Below are 19728 nucleotides of genomic sequence, written 5' to 3'. Positions count from 1 at the left end.
CCCGGAGGCATCCCCCCCCCCCCCCCCCCCGCCGCCCCGGGCGCCTGGGCTCCGCCGCCCCCTCGGCATCCCCGCGCCGGCCGCGCGCCGCGCCTCCTCCCGGCTGCGGACCCCCGGCCTCGCCCCCGAAACATGACTCGCGATTTCAAACCTGGAGACCTCATCTTCGCCAAGATGAAAGGTTACCCTCATTGGCCAGCTCGGGTAAGTGATTTTTAGCCTCCGCGTTGAGCGGCGCTACCTTCCTCGGGGGCCTACTTCCTACCCCGTCTCTCAATTTTGTTCCCGTGGCCTTTCTGCCCCCCCCCCCCCCCCCTCCTGTGGTCTCACTGGCAACCTTTCGTTTTAGCTTTTTGCCCAGGGATCTCCCGTGGAATTGTAAAAAGCCAGGTGTTTCTACTTAACCGTTTCCTTATGGTTTTCGACAGACTTGGGCAGGTTTTCTTAATAGGAAATATTTAAACGTGATGCCAGTTAATGTTCCATTGTAGGTGAAAATAATCAAGATTGGATTTTTTTTTTATGTTTACTGTTTAATGAAACATTGAAATCTTTAAAATTTCGAGTGAAATGCAGAGTTATCTCACTGGAGTTTATGCAGACTCTTGGATGTCAAAGGTGTGATTAAATTGGATGCATAGGGATTTTTTTTTTTTATGTTTTGTATTTGATGAGGCCTTCTGGATTTGCTTTTTTAATGGAGATTTAGGACTGGATATTATTGAAAATTTTACACGAAGTTTTTTGTAAATTTATTTTCACATTTGTGTTAGTGAAGTTTGGCTTATGACCTTGAAGAAGTTGTTTTACCTCTTTGTTTCCCATAGGCAAAGGAGCAGTACACCCAGATTCCTAGGTTCACATCTAGTGGTACAGAGAGGAAATTAAGGCCCAGGATTTTTTGTGACTTTTAAAAATAGAGACTAATACCTAAGCGCCATTTTCAGAAAAAAAAGGTCCTTTTGTTAGCTTATGGTAGGACTCAGGTTCTAAGATCATGATAGAATCAAAAAGATGTTGCGATCCATTGGATTAGAATGCTCCACATCTTTTTTAAATGTAAACTTGATATTCTAAAGTTGTGATTTTCATTAATCTACTCTTTGAGGAGTGTATTTCTTAAAAACAATTAAATACTGTAGTTTTAATTATGTCAACTGGGAGAAAACATACCCGTTGGTTACAGAGAATCATGTAGTATGTTTGCTGACTGCTGTCCAAGTATAAAATGTTCACTGTTTCTTGATTCCCCCCCCCCCCCCCCAATCCAGTTCTTGCTTACAGGTTTCCTTCCTAAACCTGGAAAGATCTACCCCCTAGCCCCAGTCTGTCAAGTCTGCCTTTCACCAGTCTTACCTTGAACAATCCTTACTCAAAATTCTTAATCTATATATTTGTATTTGACACTCTTCTTTTGTGATCACATTTTAATTCTTAAGTGCATGCCTCAATTTCCAGATAGAGTATAAGCTTTTTTTTTTTTTTTTAGATTGTAAGCTTCTTAAGGGCAATAGACAAACTGAATTTCGTCATGCCACCCAGTCCTTAGTATGTAATCGTGTACTTATAAAACACTATTTCATGTTTGAATAGAGGAGAGGGAAACTGGTTTAAGTCCAGGTTTAAGTTCCCTCCAAGATATTTTTTTAATGGTTTTAACATCCTTATTTATTTTGAGGTGTTGAAATCTGAGCCTTTAGTGTGTATTTGTATTCACATTTCAATGCTACACTACAATTAAAAGCCAAATGAAAATGTTTAAAGAGTTATTTACTTTTCTTACAAGTTGTCCTCTCCACACGCTTCATTGGGTTAGATGATGGAGTTGGTACTGCTAAAAGCAAAATAAGTAGCCTTAGGAAGGCCAGAATATTTCCCTTCTTTATTTAAAAGGTTCTATATTCAACAAGTTCACTTGGGTGGGAATGGGAAATTTTTGTCTCTTTTCTCCTTTTTTTCTTAGAAGCAGGTGAATTTGGTTTGATACTGTGTTCAAGAACTATATTCCTTATTCTGTCTTCTCTGATCCTAAAAAATTATGTCTTTGCTTTAGAAAGGGTAGGGTGTTTAAGGTTTCATCTGTGAAGGTGACAATTGTCCATACTTTGATGTTACTATTTTTTGGCTCCATATTCCAAACTTGATTAATTTTTAAGTTTTTCATGTTCTTGTAATCCTGTATCCTTAATAATTGTTTTTACAGTCAGCTTTTAAAAAATTGCCTGACGTTTATTAAACTCGGTAGGTACTGTACATTTAGAACTGTTTGCTAGGGGCAGCCCAGGTGGCTCAGTGGTTTAGCGCCACCTTCAGCCCAGGGTCTGATCCTGGAGACCTGGGATCTAGTCCCACGTCAGGCTCCCTGCATGGAGCCTGCTTCTCCCTCTGCCTGTGTCTCTGCCTCTCTCTCTCTATGTCTCTCATGAATAAATAAATAAAATCTTAAAAAAAAAAAAAAAAACTGTTTGCTAGAAGAAAGAAGCATATGAACTAGGTTGACAGAAAATATCCCTTATCTTAAGGGCTCTGAAGGATTTTCACAGTTTTGGGGGGCCTTCTCATGAGGTTGAAATGAAATGACCAGTATGATGATGGTATAGGTGAGGAAATTAAAGTCCCTAAGAGTGTTAGGTGACAATGATTCTGTTGATGTCTGAAACCGTCGGACTGCCAGTCAAACCGCTTTCACAGTCCTCTTCAACAAAGTAAGGCATACAGAGCATAATAGGTCCTCAAATGGTCTGCTCCTTTTCTAACAAAGCTAACTGAGTTTTTAAAATGTCTTTGAAATTAGGACGGTTATGACATAGAAATGTTATTATGAAGTTTAAGCAATGAAAAACCAGAAATATTAAATTCTGGCTTGATGTTACTGCCTGATGGCTTTACCCTTGAGGTCTGCTTTCCCTTTGTTGTTAAGGGACACTAACAAGTATTACAGATATGTTAGACATAATAGCAGCTGATACTTTCTTTGTTGCTTACTTAGAACACTTGAGAGAGAAATGAAAAGGAACAGATCTTCATGAGAGTCAGCCTTGTAGGTGTAAGGTCTTTCCAGAATACGTGTTTCAAACTAAGAAATAATACTTGAAACTTTGGTTAATGTCTGCTTTTGTGTTACTCTGATATTTGTATAGCTTCCCTGCAGAAATATCATTTAGGATTTTTTACAGGTTCAGCTCCCTTATCTGAAAAGCTCAGGGTCAGATATGTTTAAAATTCTGAATTTGAGGATTTTTAAAGGTAATGATGGTACATATGGTATATATTTTGCTTTTGGTATAGGGTCTTCAAGAATGGCAAATAGTAATCTAACAATATTTTTGCAGATAAGCATCAGTAGAAACACTGATGAATAAAAGTAATGACGAAATAGTTTCAGTGTCAGTCCAGGTTTTGCCGTCAATTGAATTTTGAGAAATATTTTGGGTTTAAGAGCTTCTTGGGTTTCTGAACTGGGATAGGGATTATGACCTATAGAATTGGTCTACTTTTATCAGATCCTTTTTGGATGTCTTGTTCTTTATTCTGGTGTGTTGAGATGTGTGTGATTTAAAAGATTTTAATTTCTCTGATCTTTCTTTTAGGTAGATGAAGTTCCTGATGGAGCTGTAAAACCACCCACAAACAAACTACCCATTTTCTTTTTTGGAACTCATGAGACGTAAGTCCTTTTAGCTCTAAAGGCAAATCAGTTAATTCAGCAGGGTCATTGAGCATAAAATGAAAAACAAGTAGAGATTATTTCAAAGAGAAAGTAATAGAGTAATGATAGGGAAACTTAAAGATCATCTTTGAACTTTAGAAAGTCTTCAAGTTTCCCTTTTAAATTTTATTTTTAAGGCAGAAAAATTAGATGCTGCTGGCTTAACTTTTATTGGAATAGATGTTTCCTTAATCTTGAAAGGGGGATGTATATGGATCCTCAGCAACCAAGAGAATGGCTGATAGATGGAAGTATGTAAAGAAAGTTCTTGACAGGGTATTTGGTATTGATACTTAGTATAATAAATGCTTTTCATAAGGACAGCCTTGAACCCCGTTTTAGACTTTGTGATATTAGCCACACAAATGGTATATTAGGGGAAGAGTGAGAAGAAATCTGCGATAGTTATCTCTTGTGTGTATTTAGGCAGTCCTGAGAGTCACTGTGACTATTCTGCCCCTGGTGGATATATGGTCCGAGGAACAATTTGGTAGTGCAAATTAATTTTTCAAAAATTATCGACTATTGTTGAATTGGTACTTCTGGGTGCATAGGACTACTCCAAGGCCTATTGCATTGATTTTGGTATATGATACTCTACATATCTATAATTTAACAGTCTTATAAGTACTGTTCATATATTTTGTTCATGATTTTGGACTTGAAGTTTAAAACTTGCAGTAATTTTGGTAAAGTAGGCTTGTTAACCTTGGACCAGGACAAACAAAGTTGGTGATACTCTAATTAGAATTATGTGGTCCTAACGGTGTCTACAATTGCAACATTTGGTTTAATGTTGCTTAGTTATTGTATGAACTTTCACATAATTTTTTTTAACAGCTTTATTGAGATGAAGCTTTCATCATAAAGGTTCACTTGTTTAAAGTATGTAATTCAGTGGACTTTAGTACATTTATTTTCATATCCATTAGCAATTATTCTCCATTCCCTCCTCCCCTAAAAATTAGACAACCACTGTGTATATTTGCCAATTTTGGACATTTCATATTAATGGTATTCTATAATGCCACATGATTTTTTTTTTTTTAAATACAGTTTTGAGTCTAGAATTGGATTGGCCTTCATAGAGTTGGCCTTCATAATTAGTTTAGGTAAATCCTACATATAAAAACTTAGGTTTTGTAAGAAATGATGAATTTATAACTCAATAGGGTAATCTATCATTTAAAAAACTCCCATAAACTTAATAGGAAAAGGTATCTCTGATGAAAAATTTGTGTATGTGTAATGAAATAGCAGTTTACCAAGTGTGGTACTAGGTCAAGCTGCACTAGCATCACATGGGAATTTTAGGCCTGCGAATTCTAGGACCCCACCTCACAATTACTGAATCAGAAACTGGAGTGTGTTGGGCAGCCCGGGTGGCTCGGTGGTGTAGTGCCAGCTTCGGCCTGGGGCGTGACCCTGGAGACCCAGGATCGAGTCCCACATCGGGCTCCCTGTGAGGAGCCTGTTTCTCCCTCTGCCCCTCTTTCTCTCTGTGGCTCCCATGAATGAATAAATAAAATCTTTAAAAAAAAAGAAACTGGGGTGTGGGGCCCAGCAGTCTGTTTTAACAAGCTTTCCAGATGATTCTGATGCATGTGAAGTTGGGAAACACTGTAGTAATGTAAGTAGACATTCCTTAGAATTTTTCAGTTTTGTAAGATTAGAATTTTTTTCTTTTAGTTTTTAAAAATTTTTATTTATTTTTTTAAAGATTTTATTTATTCATGAAAGACACAGAGAGGGAGAGAGGCAGAGACACAGGCAGAGGGAGAAGCAGGCTCCATGCAGGGAGCCCGATGTGGGACTCGATCCTGGGACTCCAGGATCGCGCCCTGGGCCAAAGGCAGGCGCTAAGCCACTGAGCCACCCAGGGATCCCAGTTTAGAATTTTTAAAATTTGATTTCTCTGAAATGGGACAGGTTTTATATAATTTCCTATGTATCCCTGTAGCTTCATAGGACACAGTTTATTTTTATATTGTATTTAGAGGAATTACAATACCATCCCTCAGCACTTAAAAATGAAGATTTTTACATTGAAAATATCTGTAAATTTTATTTTATTTATTTTTTAATTTTTATTTATCTATGATAGTCACAGAGAGAAAGAGAGAGAGAGAGAGAGGCAGAGACACAGGCAGAGGGAGAAGCAGGCTCCATGCACCGGGAGCCCGACGTGGGATTCGGTCCTGGGTCTCCAGGATCGCGCCCTGGGCCAAAGGCAGGCGCTAAACCGCTGCGCCACCCAGGGATCCCGAAAATATCTGTAAATTTTAAAACAAAAACCAAGTAACCAAACTTTCATTAAACATTGTTTGGTTCATTAAACATTGGTTAATAACGAAATAATGGTATTGAGTGATTAATGAAGATAATGATTATTAATGTTCAAGAAATCAGAATATATTTGTGGATTTAGAATATAACTTTAAAATTAAGCTAATAGGGCCACCTGGGTGGCTCAGCGGTTTAGCACCGCCTTCAGTCCAGGGCGTGATCCTAGAGTCCCGGGAACCAGTCCCATGTCAGGCTCCCTGCATGGAGCCTGCTTCTCTGTCTGCCTGTGTCTCTGTATCTCTCTGTCTCTGTCTCTGTCTCCATGAATAAGTAAATAAAATCTTGAAAAAAAATAAAATTAAGCTAATAATAAATTTTCAATTCAACTTGTGATATTTTGTGCCTTTGTGCTGTCATAGGTATACCACTTATCTTTGGAAAGGCAGTGTTGCTGTATCTGCATTGGTCTGGTGACTTGCGCGCGCGTGCGCGCGCACACACACACACACACACACCCGCTTTATTCCAACAGCCTATAGTTAGGGATAAGGGAAAGGAAGAACATGGGAGAAGAAATGGCAATTTGTAAAACTATACTTCTTCATAACTGATTTATAGATTAAGTTTTTTTTTTTTTTTAAAGATTTCATTTATTTATTCATGATAGAGAGAGAGGCAGAGACACAGGCAGAGGGAGAAGCAGGCTCCATGCACCGGGAGCCCGATGTGGGATTCGATCCCGGGTCTCCAGGATCGCGCCCTGGGTCAAAGGCAGGTGCTAAACCGCTGCGCCACCCAGGGATCCCTAGATTAAGGTTTTTTAAAAGGTATTTTTATTTTTTTTTAAATTTTTATTTATTTATGATAGTCACAGAGAGAGAGAGAGAGGCAGAGACATAGGCAGAGGGAGAAGCAGGCTCCATGCACCGGAAGCCCGATGTGGGATTCGATCCCGGGTCTCCAGGATCGCGCCCTGGGCCAAAGGCAGGCGCTAAACCGCTGCGCCACCCAGGGATCCCTAAAAGGTATTTTAAAATGTGAATTAATGCAGAATCTTTTTGGAGCTTCATTCTTGCTCTGACCTAGAAACCTTGGTTTTTCCTAGTCTTTTATGACATTCCCAGTTAAGTTCATCCAGTAATCGAGTTTTGAAATATTAGACAACAATGAGCCCTTATGTATACCAAGTGTGACCATCTGCTAGGTATCTTAAAACTATCATTCAAGACAGATTCTTAGTATATGAGACTGACAAGGACCCAGTGCTTTGCTGGAGCCAAGTTGTGGCATTATCTTTAATTACATATTATAGTCTTTCCCCTTCCTCCCCATGTGTCCTCACCCAGCAAGTTATATTCTTTTAAAGTGCATTATGATCTGTCCGTTCTTTATCTCCTCTACTGCAACTTCAGCCCATGCCACAATTACTCTTATAAAAATTGTCCTAACCCTATCTTGGCCTCAGTTTGATGCTTCATGTATAGTCAAAGCAATCTTCATATCCTAGTCAGATCTTAAAATTTCCCAGGCCAGAAATCTTCAGTGGCTTCCTTTTTTTTTTTTTTTTTTCCAGTGGCTTCCTAATTAGCGTTACCAACGAACAGAACCCTCAAATTTGTCTGTAAATACTGTTTATTAAGACCCTGTATAAATTAGCCTATGTTTATTACTTCTCCAACCTCATCACATTTTTTCACTTCAGAAATCTACTTTTCTCAGGTCCTTGCTTTTTTTTTTTTTTTTTTTTGGAAATGCTTTCAGATCTTAGCTCACATCCTCTTTGTTATACTTATTTCCTTGATTGCTATGATGACTGAAATTTTTTTTCATCTTTCCTTCACCCACAAATGAAGAGCTTAGAGAGCAGGGACCTTTGTCTATCTTGTTTGTCATCATTTAGTTAAGTGCCTGATGCATACCAGTTGTTAAATATTTGATGATAGTTGAAAGTGTATGCCCTAGATAAAATCATTTGTTGATTATGAATTTGCTGTCCATTAACCAACATTTATACAGTATTTAAGACAATTAAATCAGAAGACTGTTTATGAATTCTGGCTGCTATTTACCTGCTAGATGACTTTAGGCAGGTTACTTAGTCTTGTGTCCTTTTCTTATTTGTAAAATGGGAATATTTACCTCAGAATTTTGGGTTGTAAACAAGATACTACATGAAAAATGGCTTAGAACAGTGCTTTGTATGTATTGATAAGTGTCAGCTACTAAAGATTACGTTAGCATATTATTATTATTTTTTAAAAAGATTTTATTTATTTATTCATGAGAGAAAGGCAGAGACACAGGCAAAGAGAGAAGCAGGCTCCATGCAGGGATCCTGATGTGGGACTTGATCCTGGGTCTCCAGGATTACACTCTGGGCTGAAGGCAGTGCTAAACCACTGAGCCACCCAGGCTGCCCTTAGCATATTATTTTTAAAGACAAGTACTTATAGTGTTAAATTGTTCGAAATGCAATTCGAGTTTTGCTGACTGCTATTGCTTACTGAGGAAATACTCAGGTCTATCTCTAAAATTTAGAAAATTTAATGAAGATGGTATTTTGTTGAATTTATTTCCTTATTGGATTTGTCTTAATACAAAGAGGTTAGATGCTCAGTTCTAGGAACTTCAAAAATATCTACCACAGGCTGTTTTAGAACCTGCCTGATACAGAGTTTTGGTAATGAGGATGAATGGGGAGGTAGCAGTTTTTTTGTATAACCTGTCCAACAAGAAAAGAATAAAGAAATAATCATAGGGTGGGATTTTATTTTCTTTGCTTCTTGTATACAACTTTTGTATTCTAGCCATAACTAACTGTGTGTGTTGGTATGGGACTTTACATGGTATAGTTTCTCATAAGCCTTATACCAAATAATGAGGACAGGAACTGTTTATTCATCTCTATTCCAGCAGGCTCATGGCACATAGGTATATATTCAGTTGTCTCTTGAATCATTTGCTGTTAGAAAGAATGTATGCTTTTATAAAAACAGCATATTTTGTATTTTGTGATCAAATAATGAAGAAATGAAGCACCAAGTTAGAATCAATGTTTTCAGAGGTAGGGCTTTCTGTTCATTGGTATTACTTGACAACAGTTAAATTAATTTTGAGCTTTGTAGTGCTTGCTTCGGCAGCACATATACTAAAATTTTGAGCTTTGTGTCTTCATCTCTGTTAATCTTTCCTGGTTTTTACATAGGAGTTCTGGTTTGCTTTATTTTATTTTATTTAAAGATTTTATTTATTCATGAGAAGAGACACAGGCAGAGGGGAGAAGCAGGCTCCCTGCAGGGAGCCGATGTGGGACTCCCATCGATCCCGGGACCCTGGGATCACGCCCTGAGCCAAAGACAGATGCTCAACTGCTGAGCCACCCAGGCAGGCGTCCCTTCTCGTTTGCTTTAAAGGTAGAAAGTTCCAGGTGTGTGGTAATTGAGCTGATGAGGGAAGCTTCTGTTGTTCAGGGGCCAACAACATGGATTTGAACTGTGCAAATTTACTTATGTGTGAATTTTTTATAGTACTGTAAATGTATTTTCTCTTTATGATTTTTTAAAATAATGTTTCAGATTTCCTAGCTTATTTTATTGTCAGAATATGGCATATAATACATGTCACATACAAAATATGTGTTGATTGAGTTATCAGTACATCTTCTGGTCACCAGTAGGCTAAGTAGTTAAGTTTGGGGAGAGTCGAAGTTATTTGTGATTTTTGATGATTTGGGGGGGGGATCAGCACCCCAAGACCTCATGTTGTTCACGGGCTGACTGTTAACGATTTGCTATTCTCTTAGGACATTTTATATCAGCCTTGATTCTTAAGGGTGAGGACAGTGGTATTTAAAGTCAGAGTTTATATATATATATATATATGTGTGTGTGTGTGTGTATAGATAGATTGATAGATATGGGATCAGTATTTTAGTAGATGTTTCAGAGCCTGTATTACAGTGATTAAAGGAAACCCTGAACCTTCTTAAGGAATACTGTACAAAGTTGAGGCTCTGCTATTTAATAGCTAGATAACCTTGCTTGAATGAGTTAACCCTTCTGGTCTTAAGTTTTCTAATCTTACAATGAGGGTTTAGGTAGTACCTAAGTTCCTTTCCACCTTTGGATTTGATAGGTTACTCTGAATTAACATATATCTTTTCATTGTTAAAATTAAAAAAAAAATTAGGATAGTTTCTATAAAGGGAAAAAAAATTTTATTTCTATTTTTTAGAAATGACTACCAAACCTGTTAATGTTTTGATGTATTTTCTTTTAGGTTTGTAGGTTATTATATTTTTTAAATCTTAATTTGAAAACTTTTATTTATTTATTGTTTTGGTAGGTCATTTTAAAATGAGCTGCTTTGAAGAATGAATCAGAGCCATAGCCACATCATCTTGTGCCCTTGGGGACTAGTGATGGCTGTCTAAGCACTCTCTTCATGAAACCTGTGGGATTGCATTCCCAGGGAGGATTCTGTGTATGTGTGCATGGGCACCTGGCCATGTGCTCTTTTTTTTTTTTTAATTAAAATAGACCTAATTAAAATTTATTTTAATAATTAAATAAATAAATTTTATTTATTCACTCATTAGAGACACTGAGAGAGAGAGAGAGAGAGAGAGAGAGAGAGAGAGAAAAGCAGAGGTACAGGCAGAGGGAGAAGCAGACTTCATGCAGGGAGCCCAACGTGGGACTCGATCCCAGATCTCCAGGATCACGCCCTGGGCTGAAGGCGGCACTAAACCTCTGAGCCTCCTGGGCTGCCCATAATAGACATAATATCGTAGAAGTTTGGGGCATCTGAGTGGCTCAGTTGGTTGAGTGTCTGACTCTTGATTTTTGGCTCAGGTCATGATCAGGGTAGATATTCCATGAGATAGAGCCCCATGTCAGGCTCTGGAGCTGAGCACAGAATCTGCTCTCCCTCTGTTCCTCTCCTCACTTGCTGCTCAGGCACACATAAATAAATAAAAAAAATGTACAAGATTAAAGTGTATATTGATTTGATACATTTATATGTTGCAGTATGAGAACCACAGTTTGATACATTTATATATTACAATATGATCACCACTATGGTACTATGGTAATAGCTAATACCTTCATCCTGTTCCATAATTATCTTTTTTTTTTTTTCTTTTATGATGAGGATGTGGGAGGATTCTTCTTTCTTCCTCCATGGTTTTTTGAGTCTCATTAAGGGGTTCCTTAGTTTTGAACATACATCCTTTGACCCAGCAGTTCTGCTTCTATGTTATGAAGAAAGGTGCAAAGATTGAGCAGTATTCTATTTATTATGGCTGCATTATTTTATAATAGAAAATTTGTTACAGAAAGTCCAACAATAAACAAGTCAATTTTGAGATAGCCATTTAGTGAAATAGTATGTAGCTGTTAGGAATTATTGCCATGAAGAGATGTTCATTTTAATTTGAAAAAGTATGGATGGCTATGTAGCACGTACATCTAAATTACAAATTAGTATGTGCATATATATATAACTAAAAAGGCTGAAATAATAGCTGTTTATAGTTGGTAAAATGGTGGATCATTATTGTTTGGTAGGATGTGGTATTCACTGAAGAATATTTTCAACAGCTTTATTAACATATAATGCATATCTCAAACAATTCACTTAAGTGTAAAATTCAGGGGCACCTGGGTAGCTCAGTCAGTTAAGAGCCTGCCTTTGGCTCAGGTCATGATCCCATGGTCCTGGGATTGAGAGCCCCGCATCAGCTCCCTGCTCAGTGGGGAGAGCCTACTTCTCCCTGTCCCACTGCCACTCCCCTGGGGCTTGTGCTTGTGCACGTGCTCTCTCTCTCTCTCAAATAATCTTTATTTTTAAAATATTTTATTTATTTATTCATGAGAGACACAGAGACACAGGCAGAGGGAGAAGCAGGCTCCACGCAGGAGCCCACGTGGGACTAGATCCTGGGTCTCCAGGCTCACACCCTGGGCTGAAGGTGGCGCTAAACTGCTCAGCCACCAGGGCTGCCCTCAAATAAAAAATCTTAAAAAAAAAATAATAAAGTACAATATAGTACAGCTTCATATAACCAGAGCAGCGCAGCCATTTGCACAATTGTAAAACCTTTTCATTGTGCCAGAAAGAAACCCTGTACCCATTTGCAGATACTTGCCATTTCTCCCCAGTTCTGTCTCCTCTTTTACCATAGGCAGTCACTAACCGATTTGCTTGTTCTGAGCATTTCCTGTGAATGGAACTGTATAACATGTGGTCTTTAATGACTGGCTTTTCTCATTTGGCATGTTTTCAAGATTAATCTGAATTGTATCATGTTATAGTTCATTACTTTTATTGCCAAATATTCCATTGTATTAATCTACCATATTTTATTTATCCATTCATCAATGTATAGACATTTGGGTTGTTTTACTTTTGGCTGTTATGGATAATACCAAGTTTTGTGTGTACCAGTTTTTGCATGGACATGTTTTACTTCTGTAGGAGTGGAATTCCTGGGTCAAGTGATAACTTAATGTTTAATCCTTTCAGGAATTGCCAGACTGTTAAATCAGCCATACATCATTTTAACATTCCTACCATCAATATATGAGAATTTTAATTTGTCAGTATCTTTGCTAGGACGTGTGATTGTCTTTTTTATTATAGCTATCTAGTGGTTAGTATCTTGTGGTTTTGATTTGCATTTTGCTGATGACTAATGATACTATCTTTTCATGTCTGAATATTTTTTAACCTGTACATAATGTGAACTATTTAGATTTATAAAGGTTTTTCTCCCTTGGAAAGGCATATTTAAATTTTGGTATATTGATAAAGATGCAGATTTAAGAATGACTTACATAGTTGACCCCCTGAACTACATGGGGGTTAAAGGCTTGTACAATTAATGTACAATTATTTATGTACAATTAATTAGTACATATTTTGTATGTTATGTGTATCTTGTGCTGTATGCTTACAATAAACTAGAGAAAATAAAATTTAAGAAATACATTTACAATGTGGTTAAAAAAATAAATCACTTTCATAAGTGGTTCAAACCCATTTTGTTCAAGGGTCAGCTATACTGTGAACATAATGAAATAGTAAAAGAAAGTAGAGCTTGAAATTTGAATCTAAAGAAGGATCGGAGGGAGAATTTTTTAAAAACCTGTTTGGCTAAAGTAAGACTAACAGTTACCCAAGGATAGTCAAAAGATATATGTAAAACAAGGTGGTGTGAGTTAAGACCAAATGTAAATGATTACATTATATGAAATAGAATTCTACTAAGACTTTCAGATTGGATTAATAATCTAGTTATTCTTTGTGAGACAAAGCTCAAATAAGAAAAGACCAAGTAACTATATAATATAGTCACAAAAGCAAGGATGGGAGTATTATTATCTAATAAAAATAGGATTTTAAAGTCAAAGCATGAAGAGGAGAGAAGGATACAGGCCCAGTATGCAAGAATTTTGGATACCATGGTTTAATTAAGTAACACCAGTTCCCCAACAACATGGTTCAAATTTCATATACCCTGGAACATTAACTGTAGTTGCATAAGCCACAAAATTTGCTGCTATAGCTCTTCAGTCCACGAGCCAAAATAGAAATAACAGATGGATAGCATGTCCCTTTTTTCAAAGGCTTTTGGTGACTGGTCAGTGTTTTTTTTTTTTTTTTTTTTAAGATTTTACTTATGTATTCATGAGAGACACACAGAGGGAGAGGCAGAGACATAGGCAGAAGGAGAAGCAGGCTCCATTCAGGGAGCCTGATGTGGGACTTGATCCTGGGGACTCCAGGATCACGCCTTGAGTGGAAGGCAGATGCCCAACTGCTGAACCCCCCAGGCGTCCCTGTATCTATTTTTCAATTCATGCATAGATGACAGTGTACAGTGGTGGTGTTGCCTTTTTATCTCTCAGAGACATACCCACTCAGGTTACACTTAAAAAACAATATGGGGATTGGCCAACAAAGATGAAAGTGCAGCAAAGAAAAATTAATAACACTAGAAGTGAAATTTGAACTGAATGTAAATGGAGTTGTAAAATAAATAGCTAACCTTCAAGTGTAGACATGCCACATGACTGCATATGCAGCCAGAGGAGCTTAGTGAAGGCAAGCTTATCAACATAAATGAGGAAAGTGGTTATAATAAAAAGGATGAAGATGTCTCAGAGGAAGTGATGCCAACAAAAAACATTAAAGATATTTCACAACATTGAACGTGCAAAGGATAAAATGTTGGAAGCTGATCAGACTTAGAAAGGAGTATGACAGTTCGCCAAGGCATAAGAAATATGTTCACTCCATACATAAATTACATGATCAGAAGGAGGTAAGCACTGTTCAAACTATTCTTGAATTTTATAATGTTCAAGAATATGAATGTTTATAATGTTTTAAATTACTGTGTACTAAATAAGTATTAGTTTTACTATTAAATGTGTTTTCATTGTCAGTAATAGAGTTTAATGTTTTGACAACTTTAAGTTATGGAACGATCATAGTTTTTCCCATTTTTTTTTTAAATTTTATTTTTATTTTATTTATGATAGGCACACAGTGAGAGGGAGAGGCAGAGACACAGGCAGAGGGAGAAGCAGGCTCCATGCACCGGGAGCCCGACATGGGATTCGATCCCGGGTCTCCAGGATCACGCCCTGGGCCAAAGGCAGGCGCTAAACTGCTGCGCCACCCAGGGATCCCCGTTTTTCCCATTTTTAAAAAAAATGTTTTAATTTATTCATGAGAGAGACACACAGAGGCAGAGACACAGGCAGAGGGAGAAGCAGGCTCCATACAGGGAGCCCGATGTGGGACTCGATCCTGGGTCTCCGGGATCAGGCCCTGGACTGAAGGTGGCACTAAACCGCTGTGCCACCCGGGCTGCGCAGTTTTTCCTATTGTTAATTAAGATTGCCTTGCTTTGTCTTTTTTTCTTTTAACATTATTTTAGGCAAGCGGGTAGGGGGAGGGACAGTGGAAGAGAACCTTCAAGCAGACTCCCTGCTGAGTGTGGAGCCTGACATGGAGCTCACAGGAACCTGAAGTCATGACTTGAGCCAAAATCAAGAGTCAGATATCTAACTGACTGGGTCACCTAGGTGCCCCTTTGCATGGTCATTTTTATAGTCTCATGCTGTCATAGAACTGGCTGTTTTGAGAAAAGAAAAATAATCCATGTAAATTTAACTGTCAAACCTTTGTACACTAAATCGTGGTAGAATCAGTCTTCTCTTTTTTTTTCTTTCTTTTTTTTTAGGTTTTATCTATTATTTGACAGAACAAGCAGGGGGAGTAGCAGGCAGAGAGAGAAGCAGACCCTCCCCCAATCCTGCTGAACAGGGAGCCTGATGCAGGGCTCAGTCCCAGGACCCTGAGATCATGATCAAAGCCGAAGGCAGGCACTTAACCAACTGAGCCACCCAAGGGCCCCCAGTCTTCTCTTTTAAATAACTTCTAAGTTTAGAGTCCCGTCTAAAAATGTTCTGTTTGAAGTTTTAAAACATTTTTCTATAGTTTTATTAAATACTTAAGGTCTCTTCCCCTTTGAGAAGTTCCCGATTCCACCAATTTTGAGCCCTTTGGGCATTTTGAACTGTAAGAGATGGTGCTGTGTACATTGCTGCTTAGTATCCAACTTTTTGTTTTCTTTCCAGTTTCTAAGTTTCTGATGGTATTGTGTTTCTTTTCGTCTTTGGCCTTGAGTTGTTTTTGTGAGGTTTTGGGAGAGAGAATTTGTGTTAAATTGCTTTGTTCTAACTAGAAGTATATTTGTTTTTGATCGATATTTAACTCAAGTTATCTAGTTGGAATTTGAAACATTATGTAGGAGTAATTGCTTTACTTTTTTAACTAAATGCGTTAGTTTTTCTTTTTTTAAAAAAATATTTATTCATAGAGACAGAGAGAGAGAGAGAGAGGCAGACACACAGGCAGAGGAAGAAGCAGGCTCCATGCAGGGAGCCTGATGTAGGACTCCATCCTGGGTCTCCAGGATCAGGCCCCGGCCTGCAGGCAGTGCTAAACCGCTGCGCCCCTGGGGCTGCCCCTGCGTTAATTTTTCTAATTTGAGATCATGGGTAGGAATGAATTATTCCTAATAAAAGGCTGAATTTCTGAATCAAATGAGATAATGATTCAAATGTTCTTTAATCGATGTACTGTTAAAAATACCTATATACAGTGAGAATTCTAAATTACAGAATTTAAATTATAAGGCTAATTTTTATATGTGCTGGTTATATTTAAATAGAACTGTCTTTTTTAATTAAAATTTTATCCTAAAGCCTTTTATTTTTTATTTTTATTTTTTTTAATTTTTATTTATTTATGATAGTTACAGAGAGAGAGAGAGGCAGAGACACAGGCAGAGGGAGAAGCAGGCTCCATGCACCGGAAGCCCGATGTGGGATTCGATCCTGGGTCTCCAGGATCGCGCCCTGGGCCAAAGGCAGGCGCCAAACCGCTGCGCCACCCAGGGATCCCTTTTTTTTTTTTTTTTTTTTTTTAATTTTTATTTATTTATGATAGTTACAGAGAGAGAGAGAGGCAGAGACACAGGCAGAGGGAGAATCTAAAGCCTTTTAAAATACTCTAACTGGACTGTTAACTGTAGTCATTAGGTCCTAAATTCTTAAAAGAATTTCACCAGATAAGGAATTTGTTAAATATATATAATAATTTTATAATCTTAAATTATAGCACATTTTAGAGGATATGAATAGTAATCTGCTTTCCCTTTTCCTTTTGGTGAATACATGTATATCAAGAAGCATAACCAAAAAACTCATAGATACAGTGCATCTTCCATTATAGAATTAACAGACATCCACAGGACAGACTGACATAAGGGGTCTGTCCTGGAGATTATCTCCAATTACACACAGTTTCATCATTTACAGATTTCATTTTTGTGCATTTGTCTGCTCACTAAAAATATATTGGTAACACCCCGATCAGTACTCATGGTGCCTTCATGGGCAAGCAAAATGGTAAAACTTTTGAATAATTTGATGCACACATTCTTAGCTGAAGCTGACCAGGGCAATACTTTGTCGCCTTAGTTTTGCTCTCATACTGTAAACAGCTGTCCTATTTTGCAGTCTTATGTAGTGCTATAGTTTATGTATTTTTGTGCTTTTCTTTCTTGGTCGTTTTGCAGTTTGTAATAGTTCCCAAATATGGTGCTGAAGTGCTTTTTAGCATTCCTAAGTACAAGAAGGCAGTTTTGTGCTATATGGAGAAAGTATGTATGTCTTATATAAGTTGCTGACTGTGAGTTTAATATTAATGGGTCACTAACATATTAATTAAAGTATCTTTAAAACAGAAACACACAGAAAAAAACAAGATTATGTATTGATTGGTTGACGAAATGTGACCAGAAGCTCAAAGGAACCCTGCCCTTTATTTTCTGCGGGGCAGTGGTTTGTTACTAATTCAGTGTTTGTGGTGACTTTATAGAGCGTATCTACCACAAATACAAGACTGACTTTAATGAATATATGATTGAACAAACGAACCAGTTATAACCTCTCATTCCTTCATTGAATATGGTAAAATCCTTAACACATTCTATTACAAAAGCCTGTGTATATGTACATAGAGTATTATACCTTATCGATAGTTTTATGAGTTGTGTATTGTACTAAATTACTAAATTACTTTGAAATAAAATCATATTTGGAGTGCATTTTTAATGGATAAATGTAGTTTTATCAGTTCATTCTGGGGTATTTTTTATTATATACATAAAATTTACCATTTTAACCATTTTCAAGTGTACAGTGGCATTAAGTACATTCACATTGTGCAACTTGAGTGTTTTTTTTAATACAGGAATGGATTCTAGGAACTTGTGATTGAATTTAATAAAAGTGTCTGAACTTAGGTCTAATGAGTTATTTGTGTCTACCCTTTATGTGAGACTTTTTAAATGAATTTGGGGTTAAGAATTGTTTATAATTGCATCATAGGGCAGTGCTATTTAATGACATATATTTGAGATTGATTTGCACTTATATTTTTCTCCTTCTCCTTTTTTAGTGCTTTTTTAGGCCCAAAGGATATATTTCCTTACTCAGAAAACAAGGAAAAGTACGGCAAACCAAATAAACGAAAAGGCTTTAATGAAGGTTTATGGGAGATTGATAATAATCCGAAAGTGAAATTTTCAAGTCAACAGGTGCGTTGTATTACATAAAATTTAGTTTAGTATTATTTATTCAGTGGTGGGTGATAACCACTATTATAGCCATAGGGAAATAAATATTAAGAGCCTTGTGGATTTCAGATTAAATTGTGCTTGTGAGGTTGAACCTTGATTTTTCATATCTAGATGAAATGATGAAAATATTACCTACATGGTTAAACAGATCTCAGAAAACTGAGAAAAATATTCAATTGTTTAAGTCCTGATTGGTAGTTTGATGTATCATTGACTTTGAAGCCATATATACTGTTTTCTTAAATTCAGGTTTTATAATTTGAAGAATGTACTTTTTTCTTAAACATTTTAATTTTTAAATCCATAAAATTGTATTAGAATACAAATCTCACATGGGATAAATCTGTTACAGAAGTACAGCACAATGCAAATTATACTTAAATGTTCTTGGTGTTTAGAAGAGCAGCTTTAAATGAACCCTCCAGTTTTATGTTTTTCATTTGTCCAGAGGTTTTGTTCATTTAAATTAGACTGAAGTAGGAGTGCCTGACTGGTAGTCTGTTGAGCATGTGACTTTTGATCTTAGGGTTGTGAGTTCAAGCCCCACATTGGGCATAGAGCTTAAATTTTTTTTTATAAATAAATAAACTAGACTGAGGTAGTAAAATCTAAAGGTGATAGCAAACCAGAAATTCTACAGCTTTCTACTTTTATGTCTGTGCTTGTTTTTTTTTTTTTTTTTTTTTTTTTCTGTTTTTGCGTGTGCCGTGCTTTTTCTCAACTTTGATAACTTTTCAGGTGATACTCTCCCTGGAAATTTAAATCTTACATTGAGGCTCCAAGGCTGCATTATGATCCTAAATATCTTCATTACCACCCAAAACTTAATTTGTTTAATCATACCATATCATATTTGCTCTGTACTTAACTGCCACAGATAATGAACTCCATGAATAAATAAGTTGTATGTGTCGTATGTGCCTAGTATTGCTATATGTGTGGCAGGATTAAGTATTCACTAAATATTGTGTGAATGTAAGACTAGATGGTTTCCCATCATTGTTGCCTCCATTGTAGAATGGGAGTCCAAAGAGACTGAATTAATCTTTCCTAAAACTTCACTCTGATCGGGATCCCTGGGTGGTGCAGCGAGCGGTTTAGCGCCTGCCTTTGGCCCAGGGCGCGATCCTGGAGACCCGGGATCGAATCCCATGTTGGGCTCCCGGTGCATGGAGCCTGCTTCTCCCTCTGCCTGTGTCTCTGCCTCTCTCTCTCACTGTGTGCCTATCATAAATAAAAAATTAAAAAAAAAAGAAAATTACAAACTGAAATAAAATTAAAAAAAAAAAAAAACTTCACTCTGATCATCTGTCCTGTGATTTCACCTTCAAGAACGTTTTTATCCTCCTGCTAGCCCAACATGTTCACCCTATTCTCTGTTCCTGTGTACCTACTAAACTCCATGTAGTTTTCACCATATATGCTTGGGATTTTCCATTTCAAAATATAATGAAATTTTTAATATGTTGTATACATGAAACCTAGCAGTTTTCTGCCCGTAACAAAAGTG

At 37.1% G+C, this 19728-nt stretch overlaps 1 protein-coding gene across 5 annotated transcripts in view; it reads left to right on the top strand.

The window, feature by feature from the left end:
- The first annotated feature begins 34 nt into the window (after positions 1–34).
- Positions 35–19728, top strand: part of PSIP1 (PC4 and SRSF1 interacting protein 1) — a 45496-nt gene continuing 25802 nt past the window's right edge. For 2 of the 5 annotated variants that reach the window (XM_077912024.1, XM_077912025.1), the window contains exons 1-3: positions 36–204; positions 3591–3667; positions 18038–18176. In XM_077912024.1, coding sequence (XP_077768150.1) covers positions 133–204; positions 3591–3667; positions 18038–18176 — 288 coding nt within the window. In that variant the 5' untranslated portion in view covers positions 36–132. Of the gene's footprint in view, positions 205–3590; positions 3668–18037; positions 18177–19728 lie in introns of all 5 variants that reach the window. The other 3 variants (XM_077912021.1, XM_077912020.1, XM_077912022.1) reach the window with 2 other exon arrangements.

This window comes from Canis aureus, chromosome 10 (genome assembly GCF_053574225.1).
Source record: "Canis aureus isolate CA01 chromosome 10, VMU_Caureus_v.1.0, whole genome shotgun sequence".
In the NCBI taxonomy this organism is placed as follows: Eukaryota; Metazoa; Chordata; class Mammalia; order Carnivora; family Canidae; genus Canis; species Canis aureus.
The sequence above is the reverse complement of the archived record's forward strand: the minus strand, read 5'-3'. Positions and strand labels throughout refer to the sequence as shown.